The sequence below is a fragment of the Mastigoproctus giganteus genome, chromosome 9, assembly GCF_048544385.1.
Source record: "Mastigoproctus giganteus isolate SK-2022 chromosome 9, ASM4854438v1, whole genome shotgun sequence".
In the NCBI taxonomy this organism is placed as follows: Eukaryota; Metazoa; Arthropoda; class Arachnida; order Uropygi; family Thelyphonidae; genus Mastigoproctus; species Mastigoproctus giganteus.
Window position 1 is genome coordinate 57,975,624 of NC_143583.1, and position 21,895 is coordinate 57,997,518.

The 21,895-nt window shown below is 39.4% G+C and overlaps 1 protein-coding gene across 4 annotated transcripts in view; it reads left to right on the forward strand.

Annotated features, from left to right (window-relative positions):
* Positions 1 to 21,895, forward strand: part of LOC150080269 (uncharacterized) — a 604,576-nt gene that overhangs the window by 159,157 nt on the left and 423,524 nt on the right. For all 4 annotated transcript variants that reach the window (XM_090381639.1, XM_090381640.1, XM_090381641.1 and 1 more), the window contains one exon: positions 16,631 to 16,732. In XM_090381639.1, coding sequence (XP_090237765.1) covers positions 16,631 to 16,732 — 102 coding nt within the window. The remainder of the gene's footprint in view (positions 1 to 16,630; positions 16,733 to 21,895) is intronic.

A 21,895-nucleotide genomic window follows, 5' to 3' on the forward strand; every position in this document is an offset into this window, starting at 1 on the left:
ATTTTTTGCATCCAGTTCCTTTGTAACCACATCATAATATCCTTCCATTGACTGTAAATCCTATCCATAGTTTTGCCGATGATAGCACATTGCATTCCACTTTCCATTTAGAGAAACCTTGCCCTGCTCAATCAGCTTCAACTTCCTTAAATGCCTATCTCCAAGTAATTTTCCTGTTGGGCAAAGACAACTTAGTTGATTTCAATCGTTCTAAAACTCAGATAAACTTTGCAAAAAGGATTCTTCTGCTCCTATGCTTATCTTTGGTGACACTCCGATTTCTAGGCAAGATGATATATCTCTTTTGCGGATTCCACTGACTTCTAATCTCTCTTGGCACAACACATTACAAATATTGCTTCCTCTGCATCTAAAAAACTTGATTTTCTCTTTTGCTTGTGTTACTTTTCTTCCAAACAGCTGTTCACTCGGTACAAATCACAAAACTGCCCTACCATGGAATATTGTTACCACATCTGGGGTGGTGCCCCCAAAACCTCTCTCAGGCTTCTAGATTCCATTCAGAAGAGGGCAGTTAGGTTAATTAATGACTCATCTCTAACAGACTCTGTCCACTCTCTGTCTCATAGACTGTTTCTGCTGTATGCCTTTTCTACAGATTCTTCCATGGGCACTGTTCCTATGAATTGGCTTCTATAATTCCCACTCTCTCTTTCAATACAGTCTGAACATATGCTGCCACCAGCCAAAATCCACTGAATGTCCAACTTCAAACTGACAGAACCCACTTTTCATCTTCCTCATTTATTCATTCAACTGCTGTTTTCTGGAACAACCTTCCTTCATATGTATTTCCTGAAAATTACAGTCTACAGAAGTTCAATTCTAATGTCAACAAATATCTTCTTTCATCTTCTCAACCTCCAACCGAAGCACAGTACTAAGTACTATAGGTTCTAATACCTCTCGTATTTAGGGTTTTCATTAAAAAAAAACAAAAACAAAGTATAGAAAATAAATTTGATGAATTTGAAGTAGTGATCAAGACATCAAAGGCAGATATTGTTGAGATATTAGACATGCAGTCAAACAGCTATAAGCAGTACAAAATTGGAATTTGGGGTATACAATGTGCACAGAAAGGATAGATAAGGTAAGAAGGGAGGAGGGGCTGTGCTATTAGTTAAACACTAAATCTAAGGAAGTACATCCAGTTGACATGGATGAACAGTGCAATGTTCAGTCTGTTTGGTCTGACATAAACACTGGGAAAAGGAAAGTGAGAGTAGGAGTGTGTTATAGGCCTAATGACTCTGATGAGTACAATGAACAGTTGTGCAGAGAAATAGTGGGCTAGTATATCAGAATGCCTTGTAATGGGTGATTTTAATTTTCCAGATATTGACTGGAACTTGTGGGTTTGTCATTCACAAGCTAGCAAGACTTTTGTGGATTTATTGGAGGATTGCTTTCTACAGCAACATATTCGAGAGGTAAGCAGAGAGAGGCATTAGGATTAGTAGAGGCACATGATGCAAGAGAGCAAGCTTCTCCAGCATCAGCCAAGAAAACAAAACAAAACCATTCCCATTTCAATGATCCGTTCATTCCATATGTTTGTCTAGTTTGCCCTGAATTTATTTAAGCTATCAATTTCCACAACAACAACAGATGGAAGTTCATTCCAGCAATCAACTATCCACTGGCTAAAGACAAACTTCTGTACATCTATTCTATAACTGTTTTTTTTTCTCAGTTAATTCATTCAAGGTCTTATACACAATCAGATCGCCTCGCAGGTGCCTAGTCCCCAGAAGCTGCAATTTGCAGAACTTAAGCCTTTCTTAAGCATTAGTAGAGGCATTTGATGCAAGAAAGCAAGCTTATGCAGCATCAGCCAAAAAAAAAAAAAATAATAATAAATAAATAAATAAAAAATAACCACTTCCACTTCACCCCTCTGTTCGTTCGAAATACCTGTCCAGCTGAGTAAATCTACATCCTTCCTAAAACGAGACCTCCAGACCTGCACGCAGCACCCAAGGCATGGCCCGACCATTGCCCCACACAGAGGGATAATCACCTCCCCCTCCCTGCCAGCAAAATTCCTACATATCACCGACAAAACCCCATGACCCGCCCTGGCAGCCCGTCCGCACCGCCCAGAAAACCCCATATCTGACCGCACAACCACTCCCAGGCCTCTTTCACCCTCCACCACCCCAAGTGTAGCACCACACAGCTGGTACGTCTCCCTGGGGCCACCTCCACCCACATGCAGCACCACGCACTTGTCAAGGCCAAACCTCAGTTGCCACCCCCTAGCCCATCCGCCCAAACTATCCAGATCCTGTTGCAGCAGCACACTGCCATTACTGTCATTAACAACCCTGCCAACACCCGCATCATCTGCAAACCCCGACACACTCTCATCAACATCATTGATAAACACACAAAACAACAGTGGGCCCAACACCGAACCCCGCCGGAATCCACCAACAACACCAGTCCAAGAAGAGCAGCACCCATCGACCCCCCCCCCGTCCTCCCTCACCCAACCATCCCTCCATCCACTGCAGCAACTTACCCCCAGTACCACCCTGCTCCAACCTGTACAACAGCCCCCCATGCGCAACAGCGCCAAAAGCCTTCCCGAAATCCAAATACACGACATCAAAATTACTCCCCGCATCCAGCTCCCCTGCAACCACATCACAATATCCCATCAAATCTGTCAGACAAGACCTTCCCTTAACAAACCCATGCTGCGTCCGAACCACTGCTGCAGTCCTGTCCAGACGACCCCGCAATACATCTGACCAGTGACTTCACCTGGAACAGAAGCCAAACCAACCAGTCCGCAATCACTCGTGCCACCCCTGAACCCCCCTGTGAACCGGGGACACACCCGCACATCCCCAATCCGTGGGAACCTCCCCCCCGAGTCCAAGGACGCTCCCACAACGACGGCCAAGGGCCCGCTTAGTTGCCCTGCTGCCCCCCCCCCCCCCCCTCAATACAACTGGACCAATCCAATCCACCCCAGGCGCCCCCCACCTATGCCCAACCTCAAGAACCTCTCCTCCACCCCGTCTCAGTCACTCCAAAATCACTTAAGTATCCTGCCACAATTTGATAACCCTCTGCCATTTTCAAACCTTAACAATTCCTCATGTGCGAATGTAGATGCAAAACACTCATTCAGCCCGTCTGCCATCTGAGCAGGACCATCAACAGTCGAACCATCTACGTCAAGCGGACCAATCAGACTCATCCCCCCCCCCCTCCAGAGCCCACACAAGTAAAGAAATCCCTGCCGCCCCTCTCAGCATCCCCTGCCAATGATTCCTCACAATCTGCCCGCCACCCGATCACAGACCAGCTCACATCTGCCACAGGCCCCGGAGTCGCTTGACAATTTATATGCATTCCATGCATATAAATTATTCTTCTTTCTTTATTCATGCATTTTTCTTCTCTATTACGAGTTTCACTAGTCCACTAGACAACCATCCAGGCCCAAACCCCGAACAACACCTCTCAATAGGTATGAAACTTTTAGCAGCTTCCACGATTAATTCCTTGAACACTTCCCACCCAGAACCTACTGTTGGCAACATCGTCAGTCTATCCCACCGCACAGAACCCAAAAACTGTCGGAGACCACTGCACTCACCCTTACGGAAGCAAAAACCCCCTCCTTCACCCCCGACGGCAATTAAATCCCTAAGCAAATCCCACATCAGCACACCGCGACCACCGCCACCCAGCGGCTCCCCAATCCGCAAACTCCCAATACACGAACAACCACCGCTGACAACCAGATCAAGAGCACCACTCTCTCCGGCTGCCTCCCGAACACGCCGCTGCAGAAAACAATCATCCAACAAATCCACAAAAGTCCAACCAGTGTGCAAGTGACCAACCCACAAGCTCCAGCCAACATCCGGGAAGCCGAAATCCCCCACTATAAGACACTCCGATTCACTAGCCCACTCCACCTCCCTGCACAATTGTTCACTGCACTCATCCGAGTCATCAGGCCTACAACACACTCCCACTCCCATCTCCGCCCCCGCAGCGCCCATGCCACACCAAACTGACCCAACAATGCACTGCTCATCTATATCGACTGGATGCACCTCCCCTGATTCTATGCTTCTCCCAATCAACAGCACAACACCCCCCCCCCCCGCACACACTGCACTCCCCAAACTCCAGCTCAGCACTCCCCACATCTGTGCGACACCATGTCTCCGCCATCCCAACAACATCCGCCTCCGATGTCCCGACCAACACCTCAAATCCATCAAACCCACTTACCACACCTCCAGCACTGGTACACACGCAAGCATACACGCCCCTACTCCCACTCCCAGTCACCCCAACACATCTCATATACCCACCTATTTCAGGATGACTGCCATCCGTCCCTGAAACCCCCAACACCCCACGCTCCAGGTCGCTACCCATTCCAACAGAAGCCACGCAAGAACCACCTTCACCTCTGCCTACGGCCACTGCTAAACCACCAGTCCCTGTATCCTCCCAAGCCGGCAGCCCCCCGACCAACCCGCTGCTGCTTCGACAGCATCAGCAAACACTCCCGCACCCTTCCACCCAACTGCATCCCATCCCTACAGAAGCAGTCCCTCCCGTCAACAAGCACAGCCCAGGCCGAAAAAAATTCTACCCCCCCCCCCCCGAGCTCCGCACACCCCCTCCAGGGCCAAACCGATCGACAAGGCTCCCATCATACACTCCCTTCTATCGTGTCTGGGCAGAACCGCAGACACCCCCAAATTCAACCCCAATTCCCGGCCCCTGCCCAACAGTGCCCTGCACCTGTCAAGCAACTCTGCCAGTCCCCCACTCCCAACACCACCAGTGCCAACATGCACAACTACATCACCCCCCCCGCGCCCCCCAAAAGACGACATCCGCTCCACAACGCCATCAACCCCTGCCACCAGCAGACACACACCGGCCCCGCTCCCCCCCACAAAGCATGCTCCCCGACAACAGAGCCCCCAACAACCACTAGTTCCTGAGGGACCAGCGCACTCTGCCCTCCAGTGCAAGCTCCGTCGCCGATGTGGCCAGCTGAGAGCCTGTGGGCCCCTCAATTTAGATCTTTCGAGGGCATCCACCCTGTCCTTCAAACTCTCATACAGGCCCATAACAACGCCGAGCCGCCGCCCGACCCCCCACACCCCCCACACCGTGCACACACAAAGACATTCCCCATGGCAACGTCATGCTCCGCTCCAGAGAGCTCGGCAAACACTTCACAAGCTGCACACTTTTTTAGGCTGTGATCCGTTGGAGATCTCATTATCCCTTCTCGCAAAATTCATGTTTATCCTTGACAAGACCCCATGACCTACTCTGGCAGCCTGTCTGCACTGATCAGAAAACTTCATATCTGACTGCACAATTACCCCAAGATCGCTTTCATTCTGCACCACCCTGATTGTAATACCACATAGTTGGTACATTTCTTTGGGCTTAGTGCCCAATGTACAGTACTTTGCATTTGTCAATGTTAAACTTCAGTAGCCACATCTCAGCCTATCTACCCAACTTTTCCAGATCCTGTTGCATGCAGCAGCATACTGTCACTGCTGTTATTAACAACCCTGCCAACCTTTGTGTCATCTGCAAACTTTGACATTAAGCTTGATATATCTTGATCAATATCATTGATAAATATAAAAAAAAAAAAAAAAATGGGCCCAACACCGAACCCTGAGGGACACCACTAATAACATTAATCCATGTAGAGCAGTACCCATTGACCACCACTCTGTCTTCTCCCACTCAACCGTACTTTTTTCCATTGTAGCAACTTGCCCTTAATGCCATAATGCTCCAATTTGTACAGTAGTTTTCCAATTGCAACAGTATCAAAAGCTTTCCTGAAATCCAAATATATGATATCAAAATTATTTTTAGCATCCAGTTCCTTTGTGATCACATCATAGTATTAGCCGACCGGGCTAGCCGAGTGGGTAAAGTACCTGCCCGGCAACCCAAAGGTCGCGGGTTCGATTCCCGCCTCGGGCTTGGATCAAAGTACTGCAAAAACCTTGGGAGGTGCAATATGGCCACAGAAGCCGATGCGCCAACAACTACCAAATCAAAAAAAAAAAAAAAAAAAACATCATAGTATCCAATCAAATTGGTCAGACAAGACTTCTCCTTGACAAACCCATGCTGTGTCTGAATTATTGCTTCAGTTTTGTTTCATTGATCCTACAATGCTTCTTTAACCAGTGACTCTATTATTTTCTCTGGAACAGAAGTCAAATTATAACAGTTCTGTAATTACTTCTGTAACCCTTTGTGAATTGGAGATACATTTGCATATCTGCAGTCCGTGGGGACTTCAACGAAGTCAAAGGATGCTCTCATAATTATGGTCAAGGGTTTGCTTACTTCCTTTGCTGCCTCCTTTAATATAACTGGATAGATTCCATTCATCCCAGGTGCATTTCTTATGTTTAACTTCAGCAATTTCTCTTCCACTTTGCTGTCAGTTATTACAAAATCATTTAACTCTCTGTTACAGTTTGATAAATGTCTGGACCTCTCCGCCTTTAATAACTCATGTGTGAATGTAGATGCAGAATACTTATTTAGTTTGGCAGCTATCTGAGAACGATTATCTACTGTCAAACCATTGATATCAAGTGGACCAATCTGATTCATCCCCTTCCTTTTAGAGTTTATGTAAGTAAAGAAGTCTTTGCTGTTTTTCTTTGCATCCTTTGCCAAAGATTTTTCATAATCTTCCTTTGCATGCCTAACCACTTTTGTGACTTGATTACAGACTAGCTTGTATCTACCATAAGCTTCTGTGTCCCCTGACAATTTATGTACATCCCATTCATTTTTCTTCTCTGCCACAAGTCTCATTAGTTCATCTGACATCCAGTTGGGCCTGAACCTAAAGCAGTATTTATTAATGTTGGAACAAAAAGCCAATAGCTTCCAAGAATACTTCCTTGAATGCTTCCCATTTAGAATTTGCTGTTGGTAACACCATCAGCTGGTCCCATTGTATAGAACCTAAAAAATCTCTGAGACCATTGTAGTCACTTTTACCAAAGCAAAAACCCTTCCCTTTACTCCTGATGGTAGTTACAGCTTTACGTAAATCCCACATCAGTAGACTGTGATTACTGCTACCTAGTGGTTCCTTTTTCTGATCTAAGTCTGATACATAATTAGTAGAAACGGATTGATGTCAAATTTTCATATCAAATTTTCAACATATCAAACTACTATAAAGTAGTTTGATATGTTCCTCCTTTTAAAATAAATTTTTTAGAAAGGTGTAATGTTCAGATTATCATATTCTGAAATATATATAATTAAAAAACAAATTAACATGTTATGCTCTGTGCGGTTCTTGTACCAGAACAAATTTAATTTTTAAGTATCTCTAAGCAACTTTCAAATGTTTTTGTAAATTTGCCTCTGTATATCAGCATTTTATAAGATAATTTTCAGGATAAGCTCAGATTTCTCCTATAACAAAATTACAAAAATTAAAAAATGTGCCAGAATGGTTTTTCTCTACTAATTTGAGGTAGAGTGCATTGTTTGTTGTACTGCTATGCAATTCTACATGTGGAGTAATTGTGTTCTAATTCTCTAAGTTTATTGTATATTGAAACAGTGATATACATACAAGTAGTTTGCACGTCACCTCATATTCTACAAATGTCTGGAAAATGATCATTCAGCTTCATACTGTGATTTGAAAAGTTCAAGGACTAATGCTGTCATGCACCAGACTAGAAATAGATGTGTTATGTCTAGTGGGTATGAAGACATTTAATCTTACACATCATACCCCTTACTCTGTACTCATACATTGCAACAGTCCTGCATAGTCATTGAGTGCAGACATGAGTTTCTGTTTTGCCAGATTTCATGGATTGAAAATTGTATGAAAAAATTTAGCTATGAATGTGCATTAAATTATGCAAAAATTGGGAATTTGGCTATAAAAACTATCAAATTGTTAAGAGAAACCTTTTGGAACTATATTTCAGCAAGAGTTTTGTAAGTTGTTGTTATTTGGTTTTTAGGAGCATTAGCAACTAAGGCCATATTGCTCCGGGAATATGCGGTGGTCATTTCCTGACCTTTCTGCATCCTCTGTATTTGGTGGTGACGGGCTCGAACCCTGGTCTAATCAAGAAGCATGTGCTACGCACTGCTGCTCCTGCCTACCTGGCTACGGGGCACCCGTTTTGTTAGTGGTATGCTAAATTAAAGATGGCTGGGAATCGGTCCAAAATGATTCTATCTCACTTCTCACTTCAAAAATTGCTGACATCATATGATCTCATGCTTACCAACCTAGTTGGTCATGAAGTAGTTAGTCACTTAAGTAGAATCGATGTTTTTCACATTTTGGTCCATCTTAACTGAAGATTTGCAGATATGGCATGTTTCTGCCAAATTCATTCTTAGAATTCTAATCAAGCACCAGAAAAGATGACATGTTCAAGTGTGTTAGAAACTATTGGTTGCACTGGAAATTATTCTAATTTCAATCATTAAAGTTGAAAAGACATTCTGTGTTTATGACCCCGAAACAAATGCCCAGTCTTCATAGTGGGTGTTGAGGTTTGTTGCTACCAGAAAGAAAGAGACAAGAGTTTCTCAAATATTTAAAAATATAGTGATAATTTTCTTTGATTCCTTTGGACATCATTCAATGTGAATTAACTTCCTTCATGTCAGACAGTGAATCAGCAATTCTGTAAAATATATTTGAGGCATGAAAAATTGAATAAGAAACAGCCTGAACTTTGATATGACAAGAGCTGGGCTCTGTATCAAGATAATGCACCACCCTACTCGCACTGTGATCGAATTTTGGGCTGAATATCTGGTCCCCTTGCTTCCTCAACTCCCTTGTTCTCATGTGATTTCTGTTTCTTTCCAAAAATGATATTTCTGCTAAATGGGAAAGAATTTAACAAATTTTTTAGATCTTTTTGCAGTCACTTACCCTGATTACTGTCATTAACAATCCCGCAACTTTTGTTTCATCTGCAAACTTAGACATTAAGCCTGATATACTTTCATTAATACCATTAAAACCCTGAAGTGAACTAAGAAAATGCACCAAATGTTCTGCAGACATGAAAAAAAAATCTCCAGGAATGCTTCTATAATTGGAAAATTGGCTTGCATTATTGTTTAAGTGCCAAGGAGACTGCTTTTGTGAGGGGGGCACAACCCACAGTAGCCTCTGAATATCTGTTATTTACAGCCCTAGTCCATGAAACTTTCAGTCACATTTTGTACACACACAAAAAAAGGTCATGGAAAGCTATCTCTTCAGTAGTGAAATTAGAAAACTAAAACAATTTGATATACACATTGGCTAAGCATTTAACTTACCTTGAGCCACTGTAATGATTTGTGGGAATGCTTACAAAATTAAAGAACATGTGCACCGTAAAATGTTGCCCATATCATAGGTTATGGGCACTGTGGACTGTTTCAGTTCTGGTTCAAACTGTGGATGCTAGAAACTTGGTTTCTAGATTAGATAACTTGTCATTTTTGCACATTCATTGAGGGTTACTGTGTTTGAAGAAAAACTAGAGTAACAGAACTGTATCTATCCCAAATAACATATCTGAACATAATAACCAAATAACCCATCCAAAATAACATATCTGAACATTCATCTCACCTCCATAGGTTGCTAACAAATCATTCTGATTTGTTAGCAACCTATGGAGGTGAGATTATAATTGCAAGGGACTAGTATTAGTATTAATAAAGGCAAATTGATAAAGGCATCATCAGCTTAAAAAAAAATAAATTCATTCCACAAGATTGGATGATAATTTATTCTAGCAATTAATAACCCTTTGTCTATAATTGGATTTTCTTATGTCCAGTCCATAACTGTCATTTCTTAATTTAAATAATAGTATTATTAAATTAATTATACAAGGAAGTAAGCTTATACCACATTAACCAAAAAAAAAAAAAAACTATTCAGCTCACCTGTCCATTCCCTCTAATTAGAGGGGATGGACAAATTATTGTGTAATTCAACACCAGATGGAGATTTGTTCCAACAATCAGTTACTCTTTGGCTGAAAGGAAATTTTTGCACCTGTTCTACAGCCCGCACATCGTTTAGTTTGTCGTTATGACCACCATCACTTAATTCACTCAAGCTTTTCAAACCTATAGTATCTCACTCAGATTTCCACACAGATGGCGATCTCAAAACTGAAGTCAATTTTAGACTATTCCAGAAGGTAAGGAATGTTGTTAAAACATATATATTTCTTGTGTATTAAAATATCATAATTTATTACAGTATTTATTTTTTAAAAATTTGTTTTTTTTTTAATGTTAAATTCTTGTTATCTATTGTATTTTAAACATTACTTATAATTTGATATACAAAATAAAAAAAATTATGCTATAAATTGTTTAAATTTTAGATATGAAAAGTTAAATTTTTCTCCTGTTTTTTTTTTTTCCCCTGCTATACAAAAAAAAAAAAAAAACCAGTGATGCACAGTAAGTGAGAATAATTTTTAACTCTTAAAATATCTGAGGTGTAATTTATTAACATTTTGCCTATTACAAAGCATTTTTGCCAAAAGAAATAAACTTTATATCGCTGTAATTATTATATCATACATAACTTGTATATTAAGTTTTTACTTTTTTCATATGTAACTCTTGTTTCAAATGAACACATTGGGCCAATGTGGTTTATTATCCTCAAATTTTATTGCAGGATAATAAAACCATGTGGCAGCTGTAATTTTCATTGACCGAATGGGAGTTTTCACATGTCAGTGGTAAGGTAAAAATGACTGGATGATGGTTATAGCTTGATCGGTTTGAGTTTTTCAGCTGCATGCATCTCTAGTCAGGATACAGTAAAAATTGCATATAATTGTTAAAACTCATTAGTTGGTGTGAAAGTCCTACTTTGACATTAGTGTAGGGCATTAAACAAATGGTAGCTACCATCCGGAGGTTAATTAGTAGCTCAAGGTCAGTTGCTAGATCTCCCCTTTCCTCTGATAGCAGGAGCATGAGTTTTTATTATCAAGTCTTATTTTATTACCCTTTGTGGTGGAGGAAGCTATTAAATTATTCTAAGACACTGAGTTCTGTTTACATTTTTCATTTTAAAGTGAGTTGAAATGTCTACTGCTATGATGCTGTCAAGTGCATGCCATTCATGTGCAAGGACCCTCTGTATTGCCATATCCTGCAATAAAAAATTATCACTTACGTAATTATCATATACGGGTTCAGAGTTTGTGGGGGGAGAGTGATGATTGTTGTGCCAAATTATTATAGTCCAGCAAAAGGGGCACTTGGTTGGACTGTTGCAGCAGAGTACCCCTGCTGATTGAACCATCACAAACAAATGTGTGTAGTGGGCACATGGGAGCAGGGCTATTGACTGGAAATAGTTGCGTACTCTGAAGAATGAGTTTCCAACTTTACCATGCAGATGGCTGAATGTGGTATACTCAACATGAGGCTCTTGAAACCTACTGCACAAAGGGGTTGATAGGAGTAGTGTAATGGTCTAGGGCCATGGTTTTCAATTAAATTTAAGTTAAGGTTCACTAAACTTGACTGTTGAATCTCTGGTGGGCCAATCATCAGTCAGTGAGAAAAGTGACACTTCGAATCGCTCTTTATATCCTTGCAGTTAGGCCCATAGCTTGTGTGTGTGATTCACAGGAGGTTTTATGCATTTTCATCAGTAAGTGAGCTTCTGTATCTTGACTTGATGAATGTTAATGAACTAAAACCACTTTCACAAATCAGGTTGACCTAAACATTGTTAGAATTTTTATAATCACTGTTGTGATATCAGGATATTTGTTATTATGTAACTGTATCCAAAATTTTGTGTAGTAGACTTAAATAATTCAGTAATGCTTGATTTTGTTGTAAATTCACACATTTACAATTTAAATCGAGCGTCATCAATTTCAAACCATTCTTTTATTTCCTGCATCCATTCAGATGTGGTTTCTACTGATAGTGGGCTATCAGCAAATTGTAGCGCACACTGTTTGCCTTTCAGATTTTTGAATCTATGATCAAACTTGCTTTTCAATTTATTTAAGAATTCTAATAGTACATCAGTTTCATACATACTTGTTACTTCTTTATCTTGAAAATTTTTAAGAGTGGGGAAGAAAATAAATTCATTACTTCTTGCATCTTGAATGAAAAACTGAAGTTTCTTTTTGTAACTTAAGATAGACTCATGGCGTTCGCTGATGTTTTTATCTTTTCCTTGGAGACAAATGTTTAGATCATTAATGTAAGTAAAAATATCAACCAAAAATGCTAGATTGGAAAGATGGTGGGCATCCTTCAAAATATCAGCAAAATATTTAGTTTTATCACTGTCTTCAATCTGCTGCAAAAAACTCAATTTCACATCCTAAATTACATATCCTTTTCAGCATTCTTCCCTTGCTCAACCACCTCACGTTGTTGTAAGCAACCACGTCAGGAAACTCAGTATCAAAATCTTTTTAAAACTGTTTTAGTTGCCTGTGTGACAGTGCTGATTTCGATCACAGAAAATTAACTAATTTGGTCATTTCACTCAGGAGAAAGTGAAAGCCACCACTCAGTTCAGAAACAAAATATTTGTTTTGTTTCTGAACTGAGTGGTGGTCAGTTTATCTTATCTTATTTTCTTATCTTATTTCCTATAATACAGTGATAGGAAATAAGATTGTTTTGTTTCTTTAAGCCTGCCAACAAGTGCACTGCTTTCACCTATCATGGCTGGAGCTAGGGCTTACAATACCGGTCAAAATCTTAATACCGATATTTCAGTATTTTTAATTTATGAAACTGGGATACTGGTATTAACACCAGTATTCCAAAAACAAACATTTTTCTCAATAAATTTTGATGATAGTTAGGTGCAATAAAGTAAGGAAAAAAACAAGTACTGTAATTACTTGAATTCATGTTTTAAATAAACTTTTATTGCAATAATAAATATTGTGGATAAAATCATTAAAATACAGTTATTCTAAAAGCAAAAAAAAAAAAAAAAATACATATTGTTACTGCAAAGTTTAGTTATGTTTAAGCATCCACACTACCTGTCCGAATAAAGTGAGCTCTTAAGAAACATAAGTAATCAATAGTGTGATCGTTTAAAATGGATCTAATTTTGGCACATACAGTATTTGATTAGCGGCAGAAAACGCCCCTTCGGATTCTATTCTGGTACTATTGTACTGAGATAATCGTAGACAAACTCAGTCCATATTTGCTAGGCTTTGAACTTTTTTAGCAAAAATAGTTAAGTGTTTCATTAATTTCCAACTCAAGTTCATCTTTTAAAATCTCATTGGAGTTGGGCAATTTCTTATTTTATGAAGAATTTGCGGAACACTGATGTTCTGTTCCACGTTAGTCTTTCATGGTTGAATTATGTTCATCATTTTCTGAAGGAGAAAGACGTTTTATTCAGCGAAGTATAATTTTCACTATAGTATCTTTACTGAGTCTGGGAGAGAGTAAAGAGTGGGGATAAGGAATAAAGAAGAGAGCAAAGAGTGCAGTTAAGGAATTCTTCACATATATAAATGCAAAGAACAGAAGGGCAAATCAGATTGGACCCTTATGTAATGGACGTGGGACAGTATTAGGTACCACAGCTGAAGTTGCAGATGAACTCAACAGTTACTTTGCATCGATATTTACATAAAAAAAACCCCTTTGTGTCAATGAGATATTATGGAAATGAAGTTGAAAAAAATGTAATTAATGATGTTGAAATTTCAAATGATTATTTAATGAGAACTTTCGCACCTATAGGCGAGTAAGGCTTCTGTGGTTGATGGCATATATCCTATAATCTTAAAGGAGGCAGCAAGTGAGTGCATTGAGGCTAGTTATGAGAGCATCACTGGACTCTGAGAGATTCCATTGGATTGGTGTAAATTGGAACATAAAGGTGGTTCTAGGAGTGTAACGGGAAATTACCGACTGGCCAGTCTAACTTCAGTAGTAGGGAAAATCATGGAGGCAATGATCAAGGGTGGAATTCAGGATCATTTAGATGGAAATGAAATTCTGTAGGATACACAGCATGGTTTTGTAAAGGGAAAATCATGTTTAAATAATCTGGTTAGCTATTTTGACAAGGTCACTCAAGAGCTGGACTTTAGGAATAATTTCGACATTGTTTATTTGGATTTCAGCAAAGCATTTGACTCAGTCCCACATAAGTGGTTACTTTATAAGTTGAAGCAGGCTGGAATCATAGGGAAAATCCTTAGATGGATAGCATGATGGCTTGAGGGCACTAGGCAGAGGGTTGTGGTAAATGGTTATTCCTCAGATTGGGTTAATGTAAGAAGTGGGGTTCCCCAAGGATCAGTATTGGGACCGCTGTTGTTTTTGATTATCTTAAATGACATCTATGAAGGGATGGAGGGCGTGAGGTCTAAATTTGCAGATGATGTAAAGATCAGTAGAGTAGTTAATGATTGCCACCAAGCAGAGCTTCTTCAGAGTGACCTAGATAGACTTACGGGATGGTCAGAAAAGTGGCAGCTATGTTTTAAGTCAGCAAAATGCAAAGTCTTACATCTTGGTCACTAAAGTCAGTAGTGGAGGAATGGGACTTGGGAGTTACGATATGGTCAGACACGAAGTTGTCCAAGAATTGTGGACAGGTTGCAATGTTGCATGGTGTCCTATTGATGATTTATCGAACATTTGTTAGTAGAGATAACGTCATAATCACATAAAGGTGATTTTATAACCTTTATGTGATTAAATTATAAGCAATTATTTTTTTTAAAATTAGTACCGAAAAACCGGTATTTTTTGTATCAATACCTGAAAAAAATGACTGGGATCCCGGAATTGTAAGCCCTAGCTGGAGCCCCATTTTTACTGTTCTAATTTTTACATTTCTAAGTTCTTTGGAAGTTAATAATTTTAAGTTCCAAAGAATATAAGGGGAAATAATTGCAATATTTCCTCTTATATTTTCATCCTTTGAAATGGAACCATACATATTTTCTCTCACAAGGCTGCTTTCACAATGCACTTTGAAAATCGGCAGTACCCACCTTATTCTTCTGGCTTTTCACCTTCAAACTTCTTCCTGTTCTCTAAAATTAAGAAATCATTATAGGGTTATGGATATCAGACCGATGAGAAGGTAATTGATGAAGTTGAAACCTGGTTTTCTGCTCAAAGGAGGAGTTCTATCCAAGAGGCCTGATAGATCCTGATTATCCACAGATGGGGAAAAATATGACTCTAGAAGGGTGTCTACATGATGAAATTATCAGCCAAGTTTCAAATCACTAACTGAAATATTTTTAGGTGAGGTAAATATTTATTGCCTTGTTTTTACAAGGGGCAGTAAATATTTACTGCCCCTTGTAAAATAGCTTTTAACAGTATTCAGATATTTTTCAGTCTCAGAGAATAAGAAGGCTCCTTGAGCCGTCTTCTTATTCTCTGGAACTGAAAAATATGGCAGTGCTAATAAAATAAACGAATCCCTCTACACTAATGTAAAACAAGTGGCAGAAAAATTCATATCTGAAAATAAACTAATTGCTGATATGTACAGTAGAGTACTAGTTTATGGATAGCCATTTAAAGGGACTTAATTGCAAGGTTTTGGACAAGTATCCTATTTGAAGTCTTGTATGTTTAATATGAATTTTCTAATTAATTTTGACATTTCTGCCTACATTTTCATCTATAAAGTGATTGTTTGCGGCTTTGAAATGGATCCATACATATTTCAGTATTCTTTAATCTGCATATTGAGAGATCCAATAGTTTCTTGATTATAATTTCTTGAAGTGAGGTGAAAAGTTTTGATATCTGTGTAATGTGTAGTTTTAAGTAATGTTAAAAGAGATACTTCATTTTACAATCACCATAATGGTCAGAATTTATCACGCAAACCTATATTTACACATAAGTTCCGGATGGAATGGATTTTTTTTCTGTTATTTGCCTAACCATTGAAACCTACTGTAGTGATAAGATAATTTATGCATTTCTTATTTACTAACATATTTTTTATGCATTTATTATTTACTAACATATTTTTTATCACTTGTTATTTAATTCATTTTATGCAATTATTGTATAACTCATTCATTTTTTACATTTATTATTATTTAACTCACCTTTATGCATATACAGTAAACTTCCATTTAGCACCTTTGAAGGGACAGGCCCCAAAGAGTTCTGCTCATTGGGGGCCAGTTCACACCACTTCACAGAATTGAATATGAGATCAGAAGAAAAGAGTGATAAAATTGGGTTAGTACTATAAGTGGGAGTGTTATAATTGCAGTTTACTGTATTAGTATAATTCATTTTAAGCATTTATTATTATTATTTATTTAATTATCTATGATGCAATAATAAAGTAGTAAACTACAGAAAATTATTACAGAAGGGAGTGAATTTATGTAAATATTTTAATAAATCCACTGTCAGTGTATGTGAGAATGGAAAATAAAATTAAATGTTGTCTTTAATTTTCAAAGCTAGAATGGTAGGTAGTTGTAATAATTGTTTTTCATATATGGAAGTGATACTTATATATAGTCCTATTTCATATCAGCATGCCCTGTTGGTAAATATGGACCGATGTGTGAACAAGACTGCATTTGTAATAATGGTGCTCTTTGTGATCCTGTAACTGGAGCATGCACATGTAAACCAGGTGATGTACACATTATGTTTTTGGCATTTTATAAATATTTTAGTTTAATTCTTTTAAAGGGGTGGGCAAAAATATAATGAATACCAGGTAAGGCCTTGGAAGTAATTTAATTGGGCCCTTGACTATTCCCAGATTTTATTAATAATATAATTTTCATCCATTTCTCAAGTGATGGCTGTTTACTTTTTGTATGAGCATAGAGATCAGCTGTTCTCTATACCAACAATTTTGTTTCATTGCAGTTAACCAGCAGAACAATAAGGCAAATTGTGCCGTTGCCCCTGGCCTCATACTTGAAAACTATTTCAAGTCCATTGGACCTTGAAGATAAAAAAAAAAAAAAAAAAAATGATTCAGACTAATACAAAGGAAGGCAGATTGTGCAAGGCTCAAGGGGTAGAATTTTTTTCAGTCTGGTCTGTACTTGTTAACAGGAGAGACTGCTTTTACAGGGATGGGATACACTTAAATAGAAAGGGTGCAAGAATATTTGCTGATGCAAACGAGGCAGTGTTAGGTGGGTCGGAAAACTGCTAGCTTGGGGGGGATACAAGGACTAATAGATTAACAGTAGCCACTGGCAGAGGTGAAAGTGATTCTTGCACTGTTTCTATTGGAATGAGCAGCAGCCTAGAAAACAAGATACAGGGTATTTAAAACTGCTGGGAGTCATTGTGGCGGTACAAATAAACACATGGGTTGTGTTAGGGTAGCTAAGAATAGGAACAGTTGCATGTATACTTGTATGTACACCAATGCTAGGAGTTTGGTAAATAAATTTGATGAATTTGAGGTATTTCTCAGAACATCAAAGGGAGATATTGTTGGGACATCAGAGACGTGGTGTCACACAGATATAAGGAATGCAGAATTGGAATTTGGGGAGTACAATGTGTACAGGAAGAATGGACAGGATAGGAAGGGAGGAGGGGTTTTGCTATATTAGTTTAGAAACACATAAAATCCAAGGAAGTGAAGCCAGTCGACATCGCTGAGCAGTGCAGTGTCGAGTCAGTTTGGTGTGACATAAGTAGTGGGAGATCAAAATTGAGAGTAGGAGTGTGTTATAGGCCTAATGACTCTGATGAGCATAATAAGAAATTGTACAGGGAAATAGATTGGGCCAGTAAATCAGAGAGTCTTATAATGGGAATTTTAATTTCCCAGATATTGACTGGAATTTGTGGGTTGGTCGCTCACACACTAGCAAGGCTTTTGTGGATTTATTGCTTGATTGATTTCTACATCAGCAGGTTTGTCAGGCAACTAGCAGGAGTAATACTCTTGATCTGATTATCAGTAGTGATTCTTCATGCAATAAGAATATGCAGATAAAGGAACCACTAGGTGGTAGTGATCACAGTGTGCTGAAATGGGATTTACTCAAAGAGGTAACTACCATCAGGGGTAAAGGGAAGGGTTTTTGCTTTCGTAAAGGCGACTATGGTGGTCGGAGACGGTATTTAAATTCTATACGGTGGTACCAACTGATGTTGTTACCAACAGCAAATTCAAAATGGGAAGCATTCAAAGAATTTATAGTGGAAATTACTAAACGTTTCATAAATATTAAGAAATATTGTTCAAGGTTTAGGTCTAAATGGTTGTCAAATGAACTAATGAGACTCGTGGCAAAGAAAAAAATGCGTGGGATGCATATAAATTATCAGGCAACACAGAAACCTATGATATATATAAGCTAGTCTGTAAGCAAGTCATAAAGGAGGTTAGGCAGGCAAAGGCAGATTAAGAGAAATCTTTGGCAAAGGATGCTAAGAAAAACAGCAAGGATTTCTTTACTTATAAAAACTGTAAAAGGAAGGGGATGAATCTGATTGGTCCACTTGATATTGATGGTTCGACTGTTGATGATCCTGCTCAGATAGCAAACAAACTGAATGAGTATTTTGCATCTCCATTCACACATGAGGAGTTATTAAGGTTTGAAAATGGCAGAAGGTTATCAAATTGTAGCAGGGTGCTTAATGATTTTGTAATAACTGAGAACAAAAAAGGGGAGGAGAAATTGAAGTTAAACATAAGAAAGGCACCTGTGGTGGATGGAATCTATCCAGTTATATTAAAGGAGGTGACAAAGGAAGTAAGCAAACCCTTGTAATCCCCTGAGTCCAAGTAAGCATCCTTGGACTCGGGGGAGGTCCCCATGGACTGGAGATGTCCAAATGTGTCCTCACTTCACAAAGGGGGAATCCAAGTGTGAAATGAGTAATTACAGACCAGTTGGTTTAACTTCTGTTCTGGGTAAAATAATGGAGTCACTGGTTAAAGATGCATTGCAGGATCATCTAGCAAGACTGCAGCAGTAATTCAGACATAGAATGGGTTTGTTAAGGGAAAGTCTTGTCTGACAAATTTGATTGGTTATTATGATGTGGTTACAAAGGAACCGATGCAATAAATAATTTTGATATCATATACAGTACTTGGATTTCAGGAAAGCTTTTGAGAGTGTTGCACATAGAAGAATACTGTACAAATTGGAGCAGAATGGTATTAAGGGTAAGTTGCTACAATGGATAAAAGGATGGTTGAGTAGGAGAAGACAGAGGGTGGCAATCAATGGGCACTGCTCTTCATGGACTAATGTTATTAGTGGAGTCCCACAGGGTTCAGTGTTGGGTCCACTGTTGTTTTGTATATTTATCAGTGATATTGATGAAGGTATATCTAACTTAGTATCGAAGTTTGCGGATGATACAAAGGTTGTCAGGGTTGTTAATGACAGTAATGGCAGTGTGCTACTGCAACAGGATCTAGAAAATTTGGGCAGATGGGCTGAGAAGTGGCAACTGAAGTTTAACATTGAAAAATGAAAAGTACTGCGTATGGGTAGAAGTAACCCCAGAGAAACGTACCAACTGTGTGGTACTACACTTAAGGTGGTAGAAAATGAAAAAAAATCTGGGAGTAATTGTGCAGTCAGATAAGAAGTTTTCTGAGCAATGCAGACAGGCTGCCAGAGCAGGTCATGGGGTGTTGTCAATGATATACAGGAATTTTGCTAGCAGGGAAAAGAAGGTGATTGTCCCTCTGTATAAGGCAATGGTCAGGCTATGCCTTGAGTACTGCGTGCAGGTATGGAGACCTAATTTTGGGAAGGATGTAGATTTGCTTGAGCGTGTACAGAGAAGGGCCACAAGATTGGTGAGCGGAATGAAGGGATCCACTTACCAGGAGAGGCTTAAGTAGTAGTAGCAATGTGATGCAAAAAAGCATGTGTATGAGCTTATGCAGCATCATCCAAAAAAAAAAAAAAAAAAAAAATCACATCATTCCCTCCAAATGCCTGTCCAGTTCCTCCTTAAATTTATTCAACCTATCAACTTCCACAACAGCAGATGGAAGTTTGTACCAGCCATTAACCAGCTGCTGGCTAAAGGCAAATTTCCGCACATCTATTCTACATCTGTTTTTTTTAATTTGAATTTATGCCCCCATAGGTTCATAATCTGAACAAGTGGAAGGATCCCATCAGAATTCACGTGCTCAACCCATTCAAGGCCTTATACCCCTCAATCAGATCACCGCGCAGGTGCTTAGTCTCCATACCCTGCAATTTGCAGAATTTAAGCCTTTCTTGCTAAGAGTATCTCTTCATTCCCCTCACCAATCTTGTTGCCCTTCTCTGTACACGCTCAAGTAAATCTACATCCTTCCTAAAATCAGGCCTCCAGACCTGTACGCAGTACTCAAGGCGTGGCCTGACCATTGCCTTATACAGAGGAATAATCACCTCCTTTTCCCTGCTAGCAAAATTCCTATATATCATTGACAAAACCCCATGACCTGCCCCGGCAGCCTGTCTGCATTGCTCAGAAAACTTCATATCTGCCTGCACAATTACTCCCAGGTCTTTTTCATTTTCTACCACCTTAAGTGTAGTACCACACAGTTGGTACGTTTCTCTTGGGTTACTTCTACCCATATGCAGTACTTTGCATTTGTCAAGGTTAAACTTCAGTTGCCACTTCTTAGCCCACCTGCCCAAATTATCTAGATCCTGTTGCAGTAGCACACTGCCATTACTGTCATTAACAACCCTGCCAATCTTTGTATCATCTGCAAACTTCGACATTAAGCCTGATATACCTTCATCAATATCATTGATAAATATACAAAACAACAGTGGACCCAACAACGAACCCTGTGGGACTCCACTAATAACATTAGTCCATGAAGAGCAGCACCCATTGATTATCACCCTCTGTCTTCTCCCACTTAACCATCCTTTTATCCATTGTAGCAACTTACCCGTAATACCATTCTGCTCCAATTTGTACAATAGTCTTTCATGCGCAACACTGTCAAAAGCTTTCCTGAAATCCAAATCATTTTTTGCATCCAGTTCCTTTGTAACCACATCGTAATATCCTATCAAATTTGTCAGACAAGACTTTCCCTTAACAATCACATGCTGTTTCTGAATTATTGCTGCAGTCTTGTCTAGATGATCCTGCAATGCATCTTTAACCAGTGACTCTATTATTTTACCCGGAACAGAAGTTAAACTAACTGGTCTGTAAGTACTCGTGTCACCGTTCGATCGCTCTTTATGTATTGGGGATACATTTGTACATGTCCAGTCTGTGGGAACCTCCTCTGAGTCCAGGGATGCTATCATAATTATGGATAAGGGTTTGCTTAGTTGCTTTGCCGCCTCCTTTAATATAACTGGATACCTCCTTTAATATAACTGGATAGATCCCATCCACCCCAGGTGCTTTTCTTAATTTTAACTTCAACAATTTCTCCTCCACTTTGCTCTCAGTTATTACAAAATCATTAAATATCCTGCTACAATTTGATAACCTTCTGCCATTTTCAAACCTTAATAATTCCTCATGTGTTGAATGTAGATGCAAAATATTCATTCAGTTTGTTTGCTATCTGAGCAGGATCATCAACAGTCGAACCATCGATGTGAAGTGGACCAATCAGATTCATCCCCTTCCTTTTAGAGATTATATAAGTAAAGAAATCCTTGCTGTTTTTCTTAGCATCATTTGCCAAGGATTTCTCGTAATCTGCCTTCGCCTGCCTAACCTCCTTTGTGACCTGATTACAGACTAGCTTATATCTGCCATAGGCTTCTGAGTCGCTTGATAATTTATATGCATCCCATGCATTTTTATTCTCTGTTAC